This window comes from Haliotis asinina, unplaced genomic scaffold (assembly GCF_037392515.1).
Source record: "Haliotis asinina isolate JCU_RB_2024 unplaced genomic scaffold, JCU_Hal_asi_v2 scaffold_18, whole genome shotgun sequence".
Lineage (NCBI taxonomy): Eukaryota > Metazoa > Mollusca > Gastropoda > Lepetellida > Haliotidae > Haliotis > Haliotis asinina.
In genome coordinates, this window is record NW_027133890.1 from 855,138 (window position 1) to 880,172 (window position 25,035).

Sequence of the window (25,035 nt, forward strand, 5' to 3'; positions counted from 1 at the left end):
TGGTCTGTCTCTGACGATACATTGACTGTCTTTATCTGCTGTGTGGCTAGCGTGGTATATTACTGACGGTGTGTTAACTTTTATTGACAGCTGTTTGTTTTCTTCTGTATTGTGTGGGCAGCTTGGGAAAACACAACTGCGTCTTTCGAAAGAATTCAAAAATAGGGAAACTGTCTGAAAAAAATACTATTTTAAGATACACATTAAACTTTATTCTTCCTGTTTTTCTGTTTAGGATATTTTTAACTCGAGTGCACTTCCGTTGCAAGACGTGTCACTATCCCTGCACATCCCACTTATACACATTCACCTGCTGTTAATTAACTTCATGATTTCACTGGTGTCCTATACCTGTGTTATACAGCAAAGCCTTGTACCTTTATCGGCTTGAAGACGATTACATACTAATCTTGTCAAAGCACGCCAAGTCACGTACGAAAAAAGAAGTCGTGAGTTGTTTCTTAACATGACGTCAATATTAGCGATTATGTGACAATACCTATATTCTACATCTCATGGCTGTGAGCAGTGCGAGGACTGTTACGCCCTCACTCATGCTTCATAAAGAGGAGGAGCTACATGAGGCTTTCCCCTAAGGAATGTGACCTCTGACATGATGGTGACGATGCTAGCGGACACTTCCTTCGGTGGCCACCATCCCGGCTTCCTTGATGCCTTACACAGGTATATATAGCGGATTGCGCTACTGCTGCTGCCAACAATCTGTTAATGACTTGCCAGGATGTTACCCAGGCTGACTGTCATGCTGCTACTGCTGGTTGGGTCACCTCATGTCGGTACGTCAGATATATTATAGTTCTTTACATCTATCCATGTTTATATACATATATATATAGACACACACACACACACATACATATGTTATTCTAAGTCGGTATTCTTTCATTGCTTTGTTATTTAACTCTTACTGATGTTACTTAAGATGTTTCTGATTCGGCGATGTTCTGTGTTTCCCATCATTGGACTGTTTTACTTTCATACTATGGAGAATTTCGCTTTACCGGCGGCATGTGCTCTGTGTGATGAAGAGAGTGTGCGTGTTCTGTCACATGTGAACTATTGCATGCGTTGATAATGCAGGCACAATTTTCAGATTAAATGTGACAACAATATTAGATGATAGATTTTTAGTGATCATTTGTTCCAAATGAGAACACATTTTTGACAGCTGCTACAATATACCTTGGCAGCACAGAAACAGAACTATGGTACGGATAATTTATAGTCGCAAAAGTTCGCAACAAAAGTGCCCGAAAGCGACTGTTAGAGGTAAACCTTCGGAAATGTCCGACAATGTAAGTAGGAGTTCCAGCAAGATTAACGCACTTTCCCAATTCCTGCAGACCAAGAAGGGTACTTGTTAAATCTCGTCCTTTTGAGAGAAAATGACTGCTCTCTGACAGAGGGCATAGAGCATCAAAGTGCGCATTTTCGAAACGTGATTTCATGATGGTGAAAATATTAACGGTGTGGGCGTGTTGGTTATTGATGCACAATGTTTAACGCATCCTAGGTAACTGAGAAATCTAACAGAAAGTTATACATTTATGGCATTGTTAATGATTTGGTGTTGCATGTGCGTGTGCATGTGCGTGTGCGTGTGCGTGTGCGTGTGCGTGTGCGTGTGTAGATATATTTAAGGCTTCGTGTGAGCATATATTATATCTAATTAGTGTTCTGGGAGTCAATCCCTTCATAAACAGTAATGTGTAGAGTAACTCCATGCCTGTGAGCCTGATGCTACAGGTACTCTACAGTAATGTATGCTGATCCCTTTTTGACAACTGAGGCGTCTCATACTTACCATGTGTTCAGGAGGATGTCTAAAGTTACTTCTGTGAGTAACCATATTATTCTCGTTACCTGGAATATATGTGATAGTATACGTTACCTGTAATATATGTTGTTGTATACGTTACCTGGGATACATGTCGTTGTATACGTTACCTGGGATACATGTCGTTGTATGCGTTACCTGGGATATATGTCGTTGTATGCGTTACCTGGGATATATGTCGTTGTATACGTTACCTGGGATATATGTCGTTGTATACGTTACCTAGGATATATGTGGTAGTATACGTTACCTGGGATATATGTCGCTGTATACATTACCTGGGATTTATGTCGTTGTATACGTTACCTGGGATATATGTCGTTGTATACGTTTCCTGGGATATATGTGGTAGTATACGTTACCTGGGATATATGTGGTAGTATACGTTACCTAGGAGATATGTGGTTGTATACGTTACCTGGGATATATGTGGTAGTATACGTTACCTGGGATATATGTGGTAGTATACGTTACCTGGGATATATGTGGTAGTATACGTTATCTGGGAGATATGTGGTTGTATACGTTACCTGGGATATATGTGGTAGTATACGTTACCTGGGATATATGTGGTAGTATACGTTACCTGGGATATATGTGGTAGTATACGTTACCTGGGATATATGTGGTAGTATACGTTACCTGGGATATATGTGGTAGTATACGTTACCAGGGATATATGTGGTTGTATACGTCACCTGGGATATATGTGGTAGTATACGTTACCTGGGATATATGTGGTAGTATACGTTACCTGGGATATATGTGGTAGTATACGTTACCTGGGATATATGTGGTAGTATACGTTACCTGGGATATATGTGGTTGTATACGTTACCTGGGATATATGTGGTAGTATACGTTACCTGGGATATATGTGGTAGTATACGTTACCTGGGATATATGTGGTAGTATACGTTACCTGGGATATATGTGGTAGTATACATTACCTGGGATATATGTCGCTATATACGTTACGTGGAGGACGTTTGTATTTACAGAGAGACTCGGGTTGTCGTAGTGTAGCATGTGCCGTGGTACCAAAAAAAACCGCTTGTGATACTGGTACGAGATGCATGTGATATTGGTACAACATGTATATGATACTGGTGCAACATGTGTTTGATACTGTACAACATGTATGTGATACTGGTACAACATGTATGTGATACTGGTACAACATGTATGTGATACTGGTACAACATGTATGTGATACTGGTACAACATGTATGTGATATTGGTACAACATGTATGTGATACTGGTACAACATGTATGTGATACTCGTACGAGATGCATGTGATACTGGTACAACATGTATATGATACTGGTACAACATGTATATGATACTGGTACAACATGTGTTTGATACTGGTACAACATGTGTTTGATACTGGTACGACATGTATGTGATACTGGTACAACATGTATATGATACTGGTACAACATGTATATGATACTGGTACAACATGTATGTGATACTGGTACAACATGTGTTTGATACTGGTACAACATGTATATGATACTGGTACAACATGTATATGATACTGGTACAACATGTATGTGATACTGGTACAACATGTATATGATACTGGTACAACATGTATGTGATACTGGTACAACATGTGTTTGATACTGGTACGACATGTATGTGATACTGGTACAACATGTATGTGATACTGGTACAACATGTATGTGATACTGGTACAACATGTGTTTGATACTGGTACGACATGTATGTGATACTGGTACGACATGTATGTGATACTGGTACAACATGTATGTGATACTGGTACAACATGTATGTGATACTGGTACAACATGTATGTGATACTGGTACAACATGTATGTGATACTGGTACAACATGTGTTTGATACTGTACAACATGTATGTGATACTGGTACAACATATATTTGATACTGTACAACATGTAGTACAATGTGATGTGGCAGTTGTGGACAAACACTGGGTTCATCGTGACTTGCAAATCCTCAAGAAACTCTATGGACTAATTCCATGCAGCTTAGCAGGTAATGAGTGTCCTGTGGAGTATTGGAATGTATGTACTGTACGTTCAGACACTTACTGCATGGTCTAGAATAATGCAATGGGTATGTGGGGATCGCCCACGACTGATGGATGAACTAACAGACACCCATAACTTACTTCTGACGTGCTGTAAGCAGGTTGTCGGTATTTGCGTCCGATGCGTACATTGCGTAGCGCGTAACCCTAAATGCGTACGAACAAGCCACTGTCGTCCACAAATCCAATACCCGCCTATACAGCAAAATATATAAGTTCTACATGGATAGGTTATTCTTGAGGCCTCCACATCCATGTTGTGTGGTACTGAGCAAGGTATACGGCGTCAAGGAATCGTACAACAGGTAATGACAATGGCGCCGTCTTCATCTCTGAGCCCCCATCTTCACTCATATCTACATCGCTATGTACAGCTAATACCTTGCCTGGTGAGGGGAATTTATGTCACACTGCCCTTCTGTTTTCAGCCTGCCAAGACCTTGACCCCTGCATAGCTTACACCAACATGACCGATATAACGAGGGATGTATTCAATACACCGCGGCAGGGCGACATACTGATCTGCGACCTTAACCTTCAACCTGGGTGGTACCGACTAGTAGATGGCTTGATGCCCACACATTGTCTCCAACCTTTCAGCTGCGGCACCCAGGCGCCAATATGGTTGAACGGAAGTGTACCTTCACAAGCGCAAGGCATTGTGCGCATGACTGCGTGCGCGAATACTATTCCGACGAGTGGCAGTACAGGCGCTTGCTGCGGTACTGAGATCCCGATAGATGTCAGGAACTGTGGAGAGTTTGTGGTGTACTGTCTCCGTCGCCCCCCAGCCTGCCCCATGGCGTATTGCATAGGTACAACCACAAACCTTTCTGTCTTCTTGTTATCATTATACCATATACAGTGTATATGTATTGTCATACACGGTTCATACAAAAACTCTCACGCACCAAATCATATACCATAGCACAGTATATTAATCTCGTCAAGACCGGGTGTAAGTCGGGCAGTCAGTGTTAACACAGGGATAAACAAAGGAGTGCTTCCAGAACCGATGGAAATTCTTCAGTACAATCTCGGCCATAATTGTTATGGTAGAACAAATTTTAAACCAATAAACTGTGGTTAAGAATGGAATTTTGGAAACTGTGCAGTAAAGCTTGAGAAAGCTGACTCTTGATTGACTAATGCCGCCGTTTCATTGGTCGATCAACGTTCCGACGCTTACCAGAACTATGACCAGGTTTTAATGAGAACGGAAGCGAAATAAGGACCAAAACACGATCCACCTTACACCCTGCAATACATACACCCACATTAGTTTTACTCGAGCCTGTGAAACCATCTCCTCTGTTTCAGAATCTGCTCCAAGGATGGTGGCTCCGCCAGTCCTCACCGGACCGGAAATCATAGGTGACCGCTTCCGTTTTGCTTGTGGCATCTCGTTCCCGCGAGGGATTCAAAACATAGCCTTCAATATCACGTGGTCATTTGACGGAGTTAACATCCCAACTCTCCCAGCACAGGTCTTGACAGGAGATCAGAGAATCACTTTTCTTTATCAAGACGCGTGGAGAGGGAACATCGGCAAGACGGTGAGGGTTCGAGAGATACATAGCGTTGTAGAAAGATCGTGCCTAGTTATTCGAAATCATTTTTGGGAAATGTAAGGAACGTGTATCTTGGTGGCTATGGGGATGAAGGACAATGACAATATGCTGGAATAGCTATTTTCTGGAAACAACAGTAACTTAAATATGTCACTCATCTCCTGCTATTACAGCATGCTATTACAGTCGTGCCCCGTTTATCCGAACACATGTCTTTTAACTGAAAACGTCCGGATAAGCGAATTTTCGGACATCTGAATCACGAGAATGAAGATTTTTATGGATATCAACTTCTTTATGAGAGAACACAACGTTTCGGAGTTAATGCTTACTCCTTCATCAGGTGATTGAGAAAGGGATACAGAGGTGTATTTATATGTACAGGTAAAACAATAACAAAGTAACAAGTGGAATGAGTTAACGAAAGCTAGTATAAACAAGCACTGATGGGAAGCCGATAGTTAAGATAACAATGATGGAAGCCAATGGTAATGCATTACAGTTGATTGGATATGTTTACATAACATGATTGGGGATAAGGATGGAAGCCAATGGTGATACATTACGCATGATAGGATGATGTATCACCATTGGCTTCCATCCTTATCCCCAATCATGTTATGTAAACATAATCAGTCTCGCTGTCCGAACACACTGCTTGGCGGATGTCAGTGTCCTTCAAAGATTCCACCGGTCACTTCATCAGTAATTATAGTGACCTACAAATTAACACTGTGTCACCTTGCTACTCAGAGGTAATTAATCTCATTCGGAAGGCGAGTTTTCCGGATATCTGAGGTTCGGATAAACGGGCACGACTGTATACCATTGCAACATGTCAGAATTGTTCATGGTCTATGTGTTTCTGCATGTGAACATTTGGCATTCCCAAACGTCATAAACACCATCATGCACATACATTCTGAAAAATTGTCTTAAGTCATTCCTAAACCACATCAAGTTCTCAATCTTTAAACCCCCCGCTGTGGAACAATGAAATTTCCATAATCTGTGCTTCTCATAAAATGAGGATTGGTTGGGCATCTATGCGACCTGTAGGACTGGTGGGCACCTGTGGAACCCGTTGGATTTGGTGGGCACCTGTGGTATCTATAGGACTGGGTGGGCACCTGTTGAGCCTGTTGGATTTGGTGGGCACATGTGGTATCTATAGGACTGGGTGGGTACCTGTGGTATCTATAGGACTGGGTGGGCACCTGTTGAGCCTGTTGGATTGGGTGGGCACATGTGGGAAATGGTGGATTGAGTGGTGCTACTGCATACCAACTACTTCAGACACATCACTCTGCTGATGATTGCATACAGTGACGAGTTTGTCGATGTAACGGGAGAAAATCGTCTTCGAGAATGTAATTGCTTTCTTGTGTGTTACAGCTCCGCTGCAGGGCCGATGCCTACTACGTCACGACACCCAACGTCCGGAGCCCCATCCTCACCAGCAACGGCTACTTCGGGGGAATCAGGGTAGGTTCATGTCTCCATACAGCTCTATGGCCTCTACCTGGGTAGGCCTTGTAATATATATAGCTAACTCCGCGGTACAAGTGTACACATACGTGTGTCAAGATGGTAAATACATACAGCGGCGTACACAGCGATTTAATCCACTACACCGACCTGCATGACCACAACGCTAATGTCACCAACTACACCGACCCACGACGTCAACTACACGGATTCACATGACAACACCCACAATATTCACTCACAATTGTCAATGATAAAAATATTTAGACGTTATACATTTACAATGTGTGTGTAAAGGTGTGACTACCTGATGTCCATGGTACAGTGTAGGTACCACACCTTGACCTCACACTGACCACAACCTCACAACACACTGACCACAACCTCACAACACACTGACCACACACTGACCACACCCTGACCTCACACTGACCACAACCTCACAACACACTGACCACAACCTCACAACACACTGACCACAACCTCACAACACACTGACCACACCTTGACCTCACACTGACCACAACCTCACAACACACTGACCACACCCTCACAACACACTGACCACAACCTCACAACACACTGACCACACCCGGACCTCACACTGACCACACCCTCACAACACACTGACCACAACCTCACAACACACTGACCACAACCTCACAACACACTGACCACACCCGGACCTCACACTGACCACACCCTCAGAAGACATTGACAATAAACTGACCGCAACTTCACAACACCCTGACAACACCCTGACAACACACCTTGACAAAGACTCTGACGACAATGTTACAACACACTGACGACAAGCTGACGTGTGTTCTATCATATACCTCGATGTATACCACACCCTAACAATCCACTCACCACACCCTCACAATCCGCTGACCACACCATGACAACACACTGGCCAAACCCTGACTTCACACGGACCATACCCTCTGAACACACTGAACACACCTTGACCTCACCCAGATCACACCCTCACAATAGGCTGACCACAAGCTGACGATATCCTGCAGACCGACATCTAGAGCTATTTAGGGTATAAGGACAGTCACACAGTTTGCCCGCTACTCTGAGCTGCGTGACTGTGTGTGAGCACTAACTGGGTGTACACTAACGAGTACCACGTGACACCACTAATCCACCCATACATTCTGTCGTGGCAACATAATACAAAAGTATGTCACAGTCTTTGTGAGATCCTTCTGTAAGTCTATTCCTGAACCATACACAAGTAACATTTAGGTTCAGCTATGTTTCTGCCTAATTAAGCCAGTTACGTTGTGTGGTGTCGTTTTACTCAAGTTCCTACTGAATGTATAATGTCGTTAGATACACGACACTCCTAATCCAGTCAGCAGACGGCTGTCAGACACAAAGTTGATGTTGCCAAGTGTCAAGGCTGCATGTCACCTAACTGTGTCAGTGTGTCGTCTCAGTGTCACTAGTGAACGTACGTGACTCTCACGCCAGATAACGCCACCAGTCGTGACTGTACGAGAGGCAGGGGGGCCACAACAGATCAACGTGACGTCAACACTTCCGGTTTTGTGCACAGGCTCGCGACGACGTTGTGGCATTCAACTTGACATTGACGTCACTGGCGGAAGTTGGGGTGAGAGCAATATAACATTGCCTGATGTTATGTTTATGTTCCTGTTGGTATGTAAATCACCATGTGTTGTCCGTTGTGCTTCTTTGTTTTCATCAGCTATGTTGGCGATGTGTGGTCCCGGCCTGTAAACAATATAGGTTGGACCAGACAAGCCAGTGATTCCTATGTTATCAAGGATCCAGAAAGAATGCTAACCCACCATATCCCTGGAGCTTTATGTCCCCCACAACAAGCATCGTGTGCTGGAATCCCCAAATGGTCAAGTTGTATTTCATATATGCATACACAAGCATATACTGAATAATGATAATATTAGTCAATCACTGTTCTGTTATTATGTGAATATGTCATTTGTTCATTGCATTTTCAGTATTTCAATGCAATGTGTGAAGTTCTACCCAAGATTTTAGATGAATATACTCAAGACATGTATACTGATTTCAAGTTTGCCGTGTGAATTGGCAAAACAATGAATGTACTAGGAAAACGGACATTATTCGTGGATGTCGCAGACACGCGCAGTAGAAGCAGCAGAAATAATTGAAATACTTCGTCGTGATGGTTACTGTTGGAATATTTCAGATTATTTCCTGTAATGTCTCCCCATCCATACACCCGTAAGTTACTTTCCTTGAGACGTTAAGGACAAACCTATTCTGGCATATGACTGCAAGTGATATGTCACTTATCTATTGTCGCTGTATCCAGAGGACATCGCGACAGCCAATCAGTGCCTACTCTTGCTGACACGTGGCCACTGGGACCTCAACACCCGCACCGCCACCATCTCCACCGCTGTCCAAGCCACCAGGGACTTCGTCAGGGACGGCAACCAGGAACTACGTGTCACCTTCATCCCCAACTACGTGAACGCCCCGGACATCTGGTTGGGTTACATACTGCCTCGACTCAGGGTAGGTGCGGCCACGAGCTCTTTCACCGTCATGGAACTGAGGGCAAAAATTTCAAAGAAAATATATGCGTGACTTCGTGTGAGAATAGCATGACCATTATGTGCATCCCAGGAAACTTTGCCAGATATATCGAGTTCAGCTGTGACTTGTTGTAACATGTATACAACAAGTTGGAGTATGAGCACAAAGAGGTCAGACTGACCTCCGAAAGTCTACCAATGGACTAAGTGAATGCGGTGTAATATGTTCCCTTCAAGGAGCGTTAGGTAGTAAGTTTGACAAAGTAAAATTAATCGTCGGGAGTGCGGTACTGTGGATCGTCGTAGAGTGCGAGGCCCAGTTTCACAAAGCTATCATACAATACGACTGTCGTGCTTATGTTACAGTATAGACAGTACGACAGTCATAGCGCTGTGATAGATTTATAAAACAGTCATGTAACTGATTATAGCATACGTGTTCACCGCCTTCAGTGTTTTATCGGTTAATGTTCATTTAATATTAACTACATGTAATCTCAGTATATGCAACTGGGTGTTCTAGGTGTTCACCGTGTTAAACTTGTTAAATAACAAAGGTCTGAGATAAGTATTACTCACACTGCAGGTATTCACGGTGGATGGTGAGACTCGCCGCTGCTCGGCATTCGCAGATCCACACATCAGGACATTCGAGGGCAGGGAGTAAGTATCATTTACAACGAAACACACGTGATCCACGTGGTCGCACCTTATGCAAGCTAGTTTGTTCAAAATTGCCTGTTCACGAAGCAGTAAAATGGGTACCCGGTGGGAGGGGTCATGTGACTATAAATCTTCAAACACATCACAGAGAGCTTGGGTTATTCGGGTAATAATAACCAGTATTATATTATTCTCATTATACGTGGAGAAGTGCGCATGATGAATGGACACTTATATATTATCATTTATCACGTTTTTCCCACATGTCGTCCCCAGGATGTGACGGGGAGGAGCGAGTGGTGAGGAGGTGGGCAAGACTATGCTTAAACACTGGCTTTACAATGTCTTTGTTAAAGATACCCGTGAAGGTCCTGGCTAGAACAATGATCTACAATGACCCATCTCGTAAGAGGCGACTGACGGAATCGGGTGGTCAAGCTCGCTGACTTGGTCGACGCATGTTATGAATTCCCAGTCGCGCAAATCGATGCTCATGCTGTTGATCACTGGATTGTCTGGTCCAGGATCGATTATTTACAGACCGTCGCCATGTAACTGGAATATTGCTGAGTGCGGCGTAAAACTAAACTCACTCACTATGTTAAAGTGTAGGTGATATTTCTGGTATATCGCTATGTTTGCTTCATGAATCAGGATCCTGATTTAACCCTCACCTGCTGAATCCCCTTACTTCTGTCCACAGCACGCTGCATCTGTATGAGGTCGGGGACTTTGTGCTGCTCAGGAGCACACAACGACAGTTCGAGGTAAGTTTGGTCAGAGTGATGGTGAAGAGAGATGTCTGCGTCTGGCATTTTGTCTGCTGCCCAGTGAGTTGTCTGTAAATACACAGGGCCGTTGAAAAAGTGATAAAATGAACCAAATGAAAGTGGAATTACACTTTCGCGGGAGAGTATGGATCCTTGTACTTTCTTTTGGTTGAGTACCATCCGGGATTCGAACCCAACTCCACAAGAGCCAGGCACCTAATCGCCAGCACACACAGTTAGTCCTTTAAATAGTTTCCAAACTCTGCTCACCAGTCGGACTAATTATACCTGAAAGTTGCTGGTCCACAAAATAATTTTAATGTAGAAACTATATGCAAAGATTACAAAAAGGTCAAATCGTTAAAATACTTTCAAAAACAAATGATAAAACACATGTCTGACTTACTGAACCTAAATTGGCTCGTGTCAGATACAGACAACCAACGTTGATTGGCATCTAGAAGTTGAGGAGATGAAGGTTGATTTACAACTTCTCTATTCTGTATTCGCGACGTGTGGGCGTAGATTGTAACGTCGTTGTTAAGTAAATGGTGACAAGGACATTAGAATCTACGTCGAAACGCCGTCTATGCAGAATCAAGAAGTTGTATATCGACAAAATTTCATTTTTACAAACAACGAATCATGCAGTGTTTTACATGTCTCTGAGAAGACGGGTTTCATCATAGAGCAGCTGGTATAAATATAACTTAACAAGTGGTAGAGATGACCCCGTGAAAATTCACTTACTAGTCCTGCTATTGACTGTGGATATTTACTGGCCCGACTGGATTCTTACTAGCCACACGCTAGCTGTCCAGTAGTTATTTCGCAAACTGAGAGCCTAAACAACTCAGTCACCCTTGCTTCCGCATAAATGAAAGCGGGACAACTGATAAGTGAGGCTCTCTCCTCCGCCAGGTCAACATCAGAACTAACGAGTGTGTGGGCCGAGCGTGTGTGTGTGCTGTAGCCATCATGGACGGCCCGGACACCATCGCCATCGATGTGTGCCGACAGCGATGGGGTGCCCCACCCGCCAGGGTGAGGATCATGTCAGGAGGAAGTCTGGCCACGGGAACGCAGATCAAACGGACCAACGACGGCAGGAACTTCATGGTAAGTGATCTTCCACAGAACCTCGCTCTGTATAACGAGGGCAGGAACTTCATGGTAAGTGATCTTCCATAGAACCTTGCTCTGTGTAACGAGGACAGGAACTTCATGGTAAGTGATCTTCCATAGAACCTTGCTCTGTATAATGAGGACAGGAACTTCATGGTAAGTGATCTTTCACAGAACCACGCTTTGTATAACGAGGGCAGGAACTTCACGGTAAGTGATCTTCCACAGAACCTTGCTCTGTATAATGAGGACAGGAACTTCATGGTAAGTGATCTTCCATAGAACCTTGCTCTGTGTAACGAGGACAGGAACTTCATGGTAAGTGATCTTTCACAGAACCACGCTTTGTATAATGAGGACAGGAACTTCATGGTAAGTGATCTTCCATAGAACCTTGCTCTGTATAATGAGGACAGGAACTTCATGGTAAGTGATCTTTCACAGAACCACGCTTTGTATAATGAGGACAGGAACTTCACGGTAAGTGATCTTCCACAGAACCTCGCTCTGTATAATGAGGACAGGAACTTCATGGTACGTGATCTTCCACAGAACCACGCTCTGTATAACGACACAGATACAGTCCATGTACCTGTGTTGACCGACATGCTGTTTGTGAATGGACATCGCTAACCTGAATACGCGATCTGGTCTGCTATTTGTCTTATATGCATTAATCAGCACAATCTCATCATCTTAAGTACTGAATACCAAGCGGATTCCTCTTCAACATGGAACTGGTGTAAGGACATAACATTCTGGACGTGCTGACCTGACGGACGATGTCAGCGTCCATGACTTCATATCATGCACGTGTTTCAGATATCCTTCGCGTCGGGATCGTGGCTGCGTGTCCAGGACTTCGCCACGTACATCAACGTCGAGGTGCAGGTGCCCGCGGAGGACTTCGGACACGTGCAGGGGATATGTGGCACGTTCGATGGTAACCCTGACAACGAACTACAAGGCCCGGATGGAGAAACGTTCGATCTCAACGACAATGTACCCACTTTGTTTTTCAGATCCTGGAGGTAAGAAGAGAGAGAGTGTGAGAAAGAGAGTATGAGAGAGAATGAGAGAGAGAGAGTATGAATGAGAGTATGAATGAAAGTATGAATGAGAGAATGAATGAATGAATGAATGAATGAATGAATGAATGAATGAATGAATGAATGAATGAATGAATGTGGGTGACTCTGGGCTCCCTGTATGTGTCCTGCGATGTAAGGTATTTTTGGTGCAGACTGCGGGTAGATCAGAGTTTGCTGAACGGTGCTCCTCGACCCCAACTCACTCGTGCCATCCTGATTGACAACGTCAACATCGACACCCAGTGTTTGTGCAACAACATCACCAGGACGGCAGACTGTGGACGCAACAGAGTCATCCAAGACCCAGTCCGTAATGTAAGTGACACACCCTGTCCGTCGCTGTGTTGTGATAACACCCATCCTCATCAGCTACACTGACGTCCTTTATTTCATTATGTCCCGCGTCAACATAATTATGTTTCCTTTAGTAGATCACAAAGTGGATCACAAAGTGGATCGGATGGTTAGTAACCTCGTGCTCGTTTCCAATCTTACCACCGAGACGCTCTATCACTCACTGGTTGACCCAGATTCCAACATCCCTGTACACTAGTAGAATATTGCCCAGCAAAACAAACATTCTTCCTCGCTTACAGTTTCTAATGTACGCCCTTCACGTCACGGTTGCCCTTGGTTACAGCTCTGTTCGTCTTGCCACGATGTTACGGATCGAGTTGTAACACGCACTCAAAATGCCTCGGTGACAGACGACGACAACGATGAGCCAGCTGTCTCTATACCCGACACCACTGCCGTCCCAGACACGCCCAACTTCAGAACCATGATTAACTGTGAGTGGCTTCTTAACCTTGATCAAAGGTTACCCCAAACACCACTTACTCAAGCAATGGATTTAATTCTGTTTCATCGTCAGTCGAGTACCCGTTGTCGAGACACTCAGCGTGAACAGATTGCTCGTGTACATTCACTGTCATTAAGTCATTTAGACAGTAAGTCAGCAAGACACATCAAAGATGATGTAGCGTCACTGAGTACAGAAAAGTCTGTTGCCATGTGACAGAGCTGGTATAGAGGCGAATATATAATATATATGAGGCGAATATATAATGTATTCTCTTGTACTCCAACCATCACTAGCGGTAATAATATTCAAGACCAAGACCATACACAGCCACGGCCAGATAGATGTACAATCTGGGTGTCAGTAGCCGGTTGGACATTCACTTGGGTTATTCAGCAGGAAACAAGTAACGTCTTTGCTTTATTTAGTCTTTTAATGCCACTTGCACAATGCACTACAAAAGAAATGTACACACTATCGCTACTGGTTGTCAAGGTCGTCGACTTGGTTGATATTCACTTCATGGCATTCCATTTGTGTAGACTGATGCATGTGGTGTCAGTCTGTGTATTGTGTGCATCTTAACTTGTACAGTGGAACTACAAACACATTTCAAACTTCAGTCAACTTCACGGCAACTCTGGGCGTTAACGTGACGATCATCACGCCTGGAGTCGAGGTCAGCCCCTACCCCCGGGTTCGCCCCAACCTCCCCGTGGAGCCACAGATCACCCAAGCCCGGGCCAACCAACTGTGTGTTAACGCCATTGCCAACTTCTCTCTCGGCGTCAGGTGCACGAACATCGTGGGCTTCGACACTTCCGGTTTTGTTTCTTCCTGTGTTGAAGACATGGTTGTAAGTTATCATACAGACATATAGAGAATACTACACGGGGTCTCCTTATATACGAAGTATACGAAACGAGTGTATTTCCAATGGTGTCTGACAGAGCGTATGTTATGAGACCGAGTGTGGTATTTTATCTATTGCCCAAGTCTAACATGTACTAGATTGACACAATAGCAGAGTATTGTTATTTTTATGGTTTCAAACCGAAACCGGTTTCATAGACTGGTGCTGCGGGAGAAGTGTGTACTGTAGAACACTTTTAGCATGACGTCACACTGTAATGGCGTCACTACGTCTGCCCCCTTGGTAACCTTGGCTTTATTCAGCTCATATAACTGGTGGAAACATTATATATATTGCGTTATGTTTCTCGACAGACATCATGCCCCAGTCCGACTGACAATTAAACAGCGACACGGCAACATTCACAATGTTTACATTCCCACAATGCATATAGGTTGTAGAATGAATAAATTCACATGATTGTTGTCTAACCACTATTCGCCTAAGAGCACATGTTCTCTCCTAGGCAGCGCAGTCGACGGTGTTCCTGCAGGCCGCTGTGTCCGCCCTGGAGGCGGGCTGCCAGGAAGCCATCTTGAGAAACATCAGCAACTTCGGAACCGACGGTCAAGGGAGACGACTCCCACCTGCAGACGCTACGAGGAATATCTGTCCAAACCAGTGCAGCATGAGAGGCGTGTGCAGTGCAGGCCGGTGCATTTGCGATCCAGGCTACTCTGCGCAAGACTGCTCCGTCCAAACATCGAGGCCACCTCAGATTATCAGAATATTGAGGTACGTGTGAGCTGTGTGTCTGGCTGTGTAATCCTCCTTGTCTGGACACGTGTCACAGTGTGAGCTGTGTGTCTGGCGGTGTAATGCTCCTTGTGCTTACACCTGTCACAGTGTGAACTGTATGCCTCCTTGAGTTTACACGTGTCACAGTGTGAGCTGCGTGGTTGGTGGTGTAATGCTCCTTGTGTGTACATGTGTCACAGTGTGAGCTGTGTGGTTGGTGGTATAATGCTCCTTGTGTGTACATGTGTCACAGTGTGAGCTGCGTGGTTGGTGGTGTAATGCTCCTTGTGTGTACATGTGTCACAGTGTGAGCTGTGTGGTTGGTGGTGTAATGCTCCTTGTCTGTACATGTGTCACAGTGTGAGCTGTGTGTCTGGCGGTGTAATGCTCCTTGTGCTTACACCTGTCACAGTGTGAACTGTATGCCTCCTTGAGTTTACACGTGTCACAGTGTGAGCTGCGTGGTTGGTGGTGTAATGCTCCTTGTGTGTACATGTGTCACAGTGTGAGCTGTGTGGTTGGTGGTATAATGCTCCTTGTGTGTACATGTGTCACAGTGTGAGCTGCGTGGTTGGTGGTGTAATGCTCCTTGTGTGTACATGTGTCACAGTGTGAGCTGCGTGGTTGGTGGTGTAATGCTCCTTGTCTGTACATGTGTCACAGTGTGAGCTGTGTGGTTGGTGGTGTAATGCTCCTTGTGTGTACATGTGTCACAGTGTGAGCTGTGTGGTTGGTGGTGTAATGCTCCTTGTGTGTACATGTGTCACAGTGTGAGCTGTGTGGTTGGTGGTGTAATGCTCCTTGTCTGTACATGTGTCACAGTGTGAGCTGTGTGGTTGGTGGTATAATGCTCCTTGTGTGTACATGTGTCACAGTGTGAGCTGCGTGGTTGGTGGTGTAATGCTCCTTGTGTGTACATGTGTCACAGTGTGAGCTGCGTGGTTGGTGGTGTAATGCTCCTTGTGTGTACATGTGTCACAGTGTGAGCTGCGTGGTTGGTGGTGTAATGCTCCTTGTGTGTACATGTGTCACAGTGTGAGCTGCGTGGTTGGTGATATAATGCTCCTTGTGTGTACATGTGTCACAGTGTGAGCTGTGTGGTTGGTGGTATAATGCTCCTTGTGTGTACATGTGTCACAGTGTGAGCTGTGTGGTTGGTGGTGTAATGCTCCTTGTGTGTACATGTGTCACAGTGTGAGCTGTGTGGTTGGTGGTGTAATGCTCCTTGTGTGTACATGTGTCACAGTGTGAGCTGTGTGGTTGGTGGTGTAATGCTCCTTGTGTGTACATGTGTCACAGTGTGAGCTGTGTGGTTGGTGGTGTAATGCTCCTTGTGTGTACATGTGTCACAGTGTGAGCTGTGTGGTTGGTGGTATAATGCTCCTTGTGTGTACATGTGTCACAGTGTGAGCTGTGTGGTTGGTGGTATAATGCTCCTTGTGTGTACATGTGTCACAGTGTGAGCTGTGTGGTTGGTGGTGTAATGCTCCTTGTGTGTACATGTGTCACAGTGTGAGCTGCGTGGTTGGTGGTGTAATGCTCCTTGTGTGTACACGTGTCACAGTGTGAGCTGCGTGGTTGGTGGTGTAATGCTCCTTGTGTGTACATGTGTCACAGTGTGAGCTGTGTGGTTGGTGGTATAATGCTCCTTGTGTGTACATGTGTCACAGTGTGAGCTGTGTGGTTGGTGGTATAATGCTCCTTGTGTGTACATGTGTCACAGTGTGAGCTGTGTGGTTGGTGGTATAATGCTCCTTGTGTGTACATGTGTCACAGTGTGAGCTGTGTGGTTGGTGGTGTAATGCTCCTTGTGTGTACATGTGTCACAGTGTGAGCTGTGTGGTTGGTGGTGTAATGCTCCTTGTGTGTACATGTGTCACAGTGTGAGCTGTGTGGTTGGTGGTGTAATGCTCCTTGTGTGTACATGTGTCACAGTGTGAGCTGCGTGGTTGGTGGTGTAATGCTCCTTGTGTGTACATGTGTCACAGTGTGAGCTGTGTGGTTGGTGGTGTAATGCTCCTTGTGTGTACATGTGTCACAGTGTGAGCTGTGTGGTTGGTGGTGTAATGCTCCTTGTGTGTACATGTGTCACAGTGTGAGCTGTGTGGTTGGTGGTGTAATGCGCCTTGTGTGTACATGTGTCACAGTGTGAGCTGCGTGGTTGGTGGTGTAATGCTCCTTGTGTGTACATGTGTCACAGTGTGAGCTGTGTGGTTGGTGGTGTAATGCTCCTTGTGTGTACATGTGTCACAGTGTGAGCTGTGTGGTTGGTGGTATAATGCTCCTTGTGTGTACATGTGTCACAGTGTGAGCTGAGTGGTTGGTGGTGTAATGCTCCTTGTGTGTACATGTGTCACAGTGTGAGCTGCGTGGTTGGTGGTGTAATGCTCCTTGTGTGTACAGGTGTCGCAGTGTGAGCTGCGTGGTTGGTGGTGTAATGCTCCTTGTGTGTACATGTGTCGCAGTGTGAGCTGTGTGGTTGGTGGTGTAATGCTCCTTGTGTGTACATGTGTCGCAGTGTGAGCTGTGTGGTTGGTGGTATAATGCTCCTTGTGTGTACACGTGTCACAGTGTGAGCTGTGTGGTTGGTGGTGTAATGCTCCTTGTGTGTACATGTGTCACAGTGTGAGCTGTGTGGTTGGTGGTATAATGCTCCTTGTGTGTACATGTGTCACAGTGTGAGCTGTGTGGTTGGTGGTATAATGCTCCTTGTGTGTACATGTGTCACAGTGTGAGCTGTGTGGTTGGTGGTGTAATGCTCCTTGTGTGTACATGTGTCACAGTGTGAGCTGCGTGGTTGGTGGTGTAATGCTCCTTGTGTGTACAGGTGTCGCAGTGTGAGCTGCGTGGTTGGTGGTGTAATGCTCCTTGTGTGTACATGTGTCGCAGTGTGAGCTGTGTGGTTGGTGGTGTAATGCTCCTTGTGTGTACATGTGTCGCAGTGTGAGCTGTGTGGTTGGTGGTATAATGCTCCTTGTGTGTACACGTGTCACAGTGTGAGCTGTGTGGTTGGTGGTGTAATGCTCCTTGTGTGTACATGTGTCACAGTGTGAGCTGTGTGGTTGGTGGTGTAATGCTCCTTGTGTGTACATGTGTCACAGTGTGAGCTGTGTGGTTGGTGGTGTAATGCTCCTTGTGTGTACATGTGTCACAGTGTGAGCTGTGTGGTTGGTGGTGTAATGCTCCTTGTCTGTACATGTGTCACAGTGTGAGCTGCGTGGTTGGTGGTGTAATGCTCCTTGTGTGTACATGTGTCACAGTGTGAGCTGCGTGGTTGGTGGTATAATGCTCCTTGTGTGTACATGTGTCACAGTGTGAGCTGCGTGGTGGGTGGTATAATGCTCTTTGTGTGTACATGTGTCACAGTGTGAGCTGCGTGGTGGGTGGTGTAATGCTCCTTGTGTGTACATGTGTCACAGTGTGAGCTGCGTGGTTGGTGGTATAATGCTCCTTGTGTGTACATGTGTCACAGTGTGAGCTGTGTGGTTGGTGGTGTAATGCTCCTTGTGTGTACATGTGTCACAGTGTGAGCTGTGTGGTTGGTGGTATAATGCTCCTTGTGTGTACATGTGTCACAGTGTGAGCTGCGTGGTTGGTGGTGTAATGCTCCTTGTGTGTACATGTGTCACAGTGTGAGCTGCGTGGTTGGTGGTATAATGCTCCTTGTGTGTACATGTGTCACAGTGTGAGCTGTGTGGTTGGTGGTGTAATGCTCCTTGTGTGTACATGTGTCACAGTGTGAGCTGTGTGGTTGGTGGTGTAATGCTCCTTGTGTGTACATGTGTCACAGTGTGAGCTGTGTGGTTGGTGGTTTAATGCTCCTTGTGTGTACATGTGTCACAGTGTGAGCTGCGTGGTTGGTGGTATAATGCTCCTTGTGTGTACATGTGTCACAGTGTGAGCTGTGTGGTTGGTGGTGTAATGCTCCTTGTGTGTACATGTGTCACAGTGTGAGCTGTGTGGTTGGTGGTATAATGCTCCTTGTGTGTACATGTGTCACAGTGTGAGCTGTGTGGTTGGTGGTATAATGCTCCTTGTGTGTACATGTGTCACAGTGTGAGCTGTGTGGTTGGTTGTGTATGCCTCCTTGTGTGTACAGGTGTCGCAGTGTGTGCTGTGTGGATGGTTGTGTATTCCTGTTTGTGTGTACACGTGTCACAGTGTGAACTGTGTGGCTGGCTGTGTAAGTCTCTTTGTGTGCACACGTGAGCTGTGTGTCTGGTTGTGTAAGTCTCCTCGTATGCATTCGTGTCACACTGCGTTATAGGAACATACTATTGACTGTATCACCACTGTAATATCTCTGTTTGTAAACTTGACCCAGTTGACAGTCCTCGTAATACATGCTTGGATCTAACCGCGTTAGTGTTCCCCCTAGGAACGGCCTGTGCAACTCCCGGAGACGTCCTTGTCGTATCGCCTTCCTCATCGTTGACAACTTCCATGAAACTCCAAACATCGCTTGTAGAGTGCGTGACGTAAGGGTGAGTAAGGAGTTGAACCCATCTCTTCACCGTCACTTTAGTTGTGAAGTGTAGAGACATCGGTAGAATATATACGGTGACACGCGGTGTGTTGATGTTACTGTGTGTTCCTATCTACCAGCAGAAATGTATCAATTGAGCAACACTGTCAATGGCATACGTTGGTTCCCAGTATAGAGCCAAAACGATATTCCCCCAATAATCGGTGATATTGGTATTTTAACAATGGTAGTTCATCGTGTTTCGTGTTGAATGTTGTCTCCAGCTGGTATTGCGGCACATCTCATAGACTGGCACCCATACCTAGGTATTCCGGAAGTGTCTAATACTCTTGGTGATGAGTTACCTTCAATCTGGGCTATTGGGTTGGGTGACTGGTGTATTAGTCAGAGCAACACTGTTAAATGTCATTGTGCCTTGAGCGTCTCCTAGTCCGTGTAAACATATCCCACCAACTGCACTGTAGTTTCCCCCTGTTCCTGTGTTTATACAGATTGATAACGGCAACCTGACGCCTGGAAACAACTTCTCGTTAGTCCCCGCGGATTTCGAGAGTTCACGAGAAGTTGGATGTCACCTTCCTGATGCCAGAGTACCTGAAAGTAAGCCTTGACGTCATTCTGTTTCAGCTGCCCCGGATGTTGCCTGTGGTACCCGTGACCCGGGTTAGAATTGGTCTTCAAGAACCAATAGCGGTCGTAAAAGGCGACCTGTGGGACCTGGTGTTCAGAATCGGTGACATAGTTGCCCACTGGCATAGCTTCTCAGTGACGCATCACTGGATCGTCTGGTATATTGCTGATTCTGGCGTTAAACAACAAAGGAAATCATATGACATGGCGAGGATTTCCTTTGTTTGTGTAACTCAATGTTGTCAAGGAAACGCAAACTAACCTATAATACAATGTCGTGTATGTTGTGCACTTTCTTCAGATCGGGCGCTACACGGTTTTCTCATCTCCCTGACAACAAACGGGGCGCTGTTTAGTAACGAGGTGCTGTACGTGGTGTACGACTCTCACTGTCTTGCCTGCAACAGAATGGGCCAGTGTGGCATCAAGGTAGGTCTGTCTGAGGAACTGTATCAAACACATCATCAAACATCATTCCTTCACTATATTTCAATTTAACTAAACCAGGTGTATGTTTTCGTATAGCACTGTATATACCACTGTGAAAACCGACATGCAATAGTTCAAGAGTGCGTGCAATATATTTCAGAACGATACATGTCTTATTGAGGGCACGTGTAGAAATGCACGTGAGGAGAACCCCAGGAACCCATCCGAAGTCTGTGACCCGGACAGAGACCAGGAGAGGTGGACATCATCACGTGAGTAGTTCCGCTACTGGGAGCAGCAGCTAGTGCAGGGCACTGTGAAGGTTACTGACAGAGAAACACGATGTGGGGGTTATCCAGTCGACTGAGGGACACGGTGTGGGGGTTGTCCAGTCGACTGAGGCACACGGTGTGGGGGTAGTCCAGTCGGCTGAGGGACACGGTGTGGGGGTTGTCCAGTCGGCTGTGAAGCCACAGGTCTCAGTTTATTACAACTGACAGAAAATAGTGGCCATGGGCTTAGAATCTCTCACATGCATTACTTCGTGTGTTCCTATTATGTGGCGAGGCGGTGGGATAGCCAGTGGCGGCTAAAACGGTTACTCGTCACTCCGAAGACACGGATTCGATTTTCCACATGGGCACAATGTGTCAAGACTATTTCTGCATGGTGTCATCGGCGTCATAGTGTTCGACTGGTTCTAAAAGCGATTCACTTTTTTTCACTTTCGCCCCATCTCCCCCACATACATGACAAGCGTGTGTGTTGATTACGTATGTAACTGATGACGCCGCAACCACAAGACGTGACCTGACAGTACCTGGAGATATATGTATAGTGTCACAACTGTATGGGAGGCTATACCGCTATACCGTACACCATGTTCACGTTCTGCTGTCTTTTCAGTGTCTCGACTTGCGGCCTTCCCGCCGCCATGTCTCCCAACCAACAACAGGTTCGACAGATGGGACATCTGGACAAGGTGAGTTGTGTCAGGGAACACTTCCTTCCTTCCTTCCTTCCTTCCTTCCATGCAGCTGTTAGTTCCACTCATCGTTCCTTCTTTCCTTCCTTCCTGCCTTCCATGCAGCTGTTAGTTCCACTCATCTTTCCTTCCTTCCTCCCATGCAGTTGTACGTTCCACTAAACCTTCCTTCCTTCCTTCCTTCAATGCAGCAGTTAGTTCCACTCATCCTTCCTTCTTTCCTTCCTTCCTTCCATGCAGCTGTTAGTTCCACTCATCCTTCCTTCCTTCCTTCCATGCAGCTGTTAGTTCCACTCATCCTTCCTTCCTTCCTTCCATGCAGCTGTTAGTTCCACTCATCCTTCCTTCCTTCCTTCAATGCAGCTGTTAGTTCCACTCATCCTTCCTTCCTTCCTTCCATGCAACTGTTAGTTCCACTCATCCTTCCTTCTTTCCTTCCTTCCTTCCTTCCGTGCAGCTGTTAGTTCAACTCATCCTTCCTTCTTTCCTTCCTTCCTTCCATGCAGCTGTTAGTTCCACTCATCCTTCCTTCTTTCCTTCCTTCCTCCCATGCAGCTGTTAATTCCACTCATCCTTCCCTCCTTCTTTCCTTCCTTCCTTCCATCCGTGCAGCTGTTAGTTCAACTCATCCTTCCTTCTTTCCTTCCTTCCTTCCATGCAGCTGTTAGTTCCACTCATCCTTCCTTCTTTCCTTCCTTCCTTCCTCCCATGCAGCTGTCCACTGACAATCTTGCCCTACTAGAGGTAGCACGAGGACGTTTGAAATGATACCCACTGTTTATAATGTGTACACTTACTGTTTCCGAGTACAAACATGGTGCCAGAGCTAGACTGGAGGCCCAGTACCCATACACCTGTGTAAACGTCTAATTATAGTACTAGACGTACTTCGACCGTTCCTCCCTCTTCAAACAGACCAGTCGTGATTTATATGGTGGACTGTCCACAGCACACCCAAGGAGCAATGTGAATGAACTCCTTCTATTTTGTAGCTTTATGTTCCAAAGTGTTTCATGTTTTATACTCCCTTTACCACTTTTAAAAGTGTGCACAATACTTCAGCAATCGTGTGTCAGATGATATATAAGAGCACAATTACACAACATAGCCGTGACTGTCTTGAGAGGCTCACGGCATGGTTGCCATTACAAGTGACATGAATAGCTAAACCTAGATATTTCTGTATCTCATAGCAGTGTGCCGACTTGTTACAAAAACGAATGATTTGGCGGAAAAATATATACAGAAAAGGGCTCTGTACATATATTGTGAGTGTTACATACCGTTTGTGTTTGTGTGGAGCTGGGCACTCCTTGGACCATTCCTGGTGTTAGTTGTGGTGTCGACCCAGACTGAGGAGTGCCAGGTATAGTAGCTCTAGTTATCATGTATCATATTTCCATCTCATTCCCAGCAACCAGACAGGCTGTCCATGCTTTTTCGACAAGAACAGGACGGACTGCGCGTGTTGTGAGGCTGGAGCCTGTCAGTGCCCGGATCCCAACCCCAACCAGTGCGCCCTCTGCAGTGAGGAGTCACGCCTGTGTGGCACACGTGAGTTGTCACTCCAAGATGGCGGCTCACAACGTAGTCGTCACAACACCTACCTATCACACCGATAGCACTTAGGTTCGAAACCGGTAGTATCAGAAAATGTAAAACTCCAGGAATATCAGACGATGTAGGAACACTCGACTAGTGTCAGACGATGTAGGAACACTCGACTAGTGTCAGACGATGTAGGAACACTCGACTAGTGCCAGACGATGTAGCATCACTCGACTAGTGTCAGACGATGTAGCAACACTCGACTAGTGCCAGACGATGTAGCATCACTCGACTAGTGTCAGACGATGTAGCAACACTCGACTAGTGTCAGGGGATGTGGCAACTTCGCAGTAGTAGTATCGGTGATAGACCGGTGTCGGGAACCAAATTTGATGCCCGATATCTACCGAAATGATCCTTGATTCCTGTAGTGATGATGCATAGATTAGATAAGGCAATATGTACAAATTGGCAGACAAGTAGACATGAACGAATAAATGTTTTGTCCCGTCGCGATGAATTACGCTGGTCTGTAATAATTTGAAAGACCCCAGAAGACCAGAAGTAAGATCAATGAAATGGGCTCCTCCTTTAAAAGAAAACGTTAAACAAATGAGTAGAAATTGCAAATGTAACGTTCCTACAGCATAAGACACAACTTCAGCAGGCTTTCAGCAGGGATAGAATAGTGATCTGTTGTTGAGATCTGTTGTTGTTCTCCATCATCAGCCCGATGCTTCTTGGTACAGGTCAGACGTCGCCTGAGAATGGTGTGGACGGTTGGACCCTGTCATTCACCGGGTGTCAGTGTGCCTTCGACCCTTCGCGCACCGACTGCGCATGTTGCCAGAACGAGGGCTGTCTCTGCGGGCTGGAACATCGGAACCAGTGCTCGCCCTGTGGGCGACCGGAAGTCTGTGGTTCCAAACCGGATGTGTTTGGTGGATTGCGCATACACGGCTGACACCAAAACGATCTCACTGTACATTGCTCATAGATGCACCCGAGGTGGAACAGACGGATGTAACACATCGACATTCAACATTATCCATGTATGAATCCACGAGAGGACTGCCTCTAATGCATGCCACGTGTCTATACTGTCCTTCGGACTAATCGCACTTCCGTACTCTCTGGACAATACTTCCAGTGCTTGTTCTCAAGCCTGTTGCCATGGACCACACATCGTGTGAGCGAGTGCCCTGCTCTTGTGTATATCAGTAACTGTACATACATATGTTTTTATCATTTGTACTTTTGATACCGAGATCAAATAAAGTCTATTTTCTGAAA

The 25,035-nt window shown here is 45.6% G+C and overlaps 1 protein-coding gene across 1 annotated transcript; it reads left to right on the top strand.

Annotated features, from left to right (window-relative positions):
- The first annotated feature begins 742 nt into the window (after positions 1-742).
- LOC137269921 (von Willebrand factor D and EGF domain-containing protein-like) lies at positions 743-25,035 on the top strand. The gene is made up of 21 exons (XM_067803764.1): positions 743-797; positions 4,371-4,757; positions 5,263-5,498; positions 6,909-6,998; positions 8,487-8,628; positions 9,337-9,542; positions 10,149-10,225; positions 10,929-10,992; positions 11,917-12,114; positions 12,943-13,151; positions 13,364-13,526; positions 13,852-14,002; positions 14,637-14,869; positions 15,393-15,661; positions 20,043-20,148; positions 20,642-20,750; positions 21,082-21,209; positions 21,370-21,481; positions 22,116-22,191; positions 23,609-23,748; positions 24,492-25,035. Exons 1-21 carry the CDS (start codon positions 743-745, stop codon positions 24,704-24,706), a joined length of 3,366 nt encoding a protein of 1,121 aa, XP_067659865.1. The 3' UTR covers positions 24,707-25,035.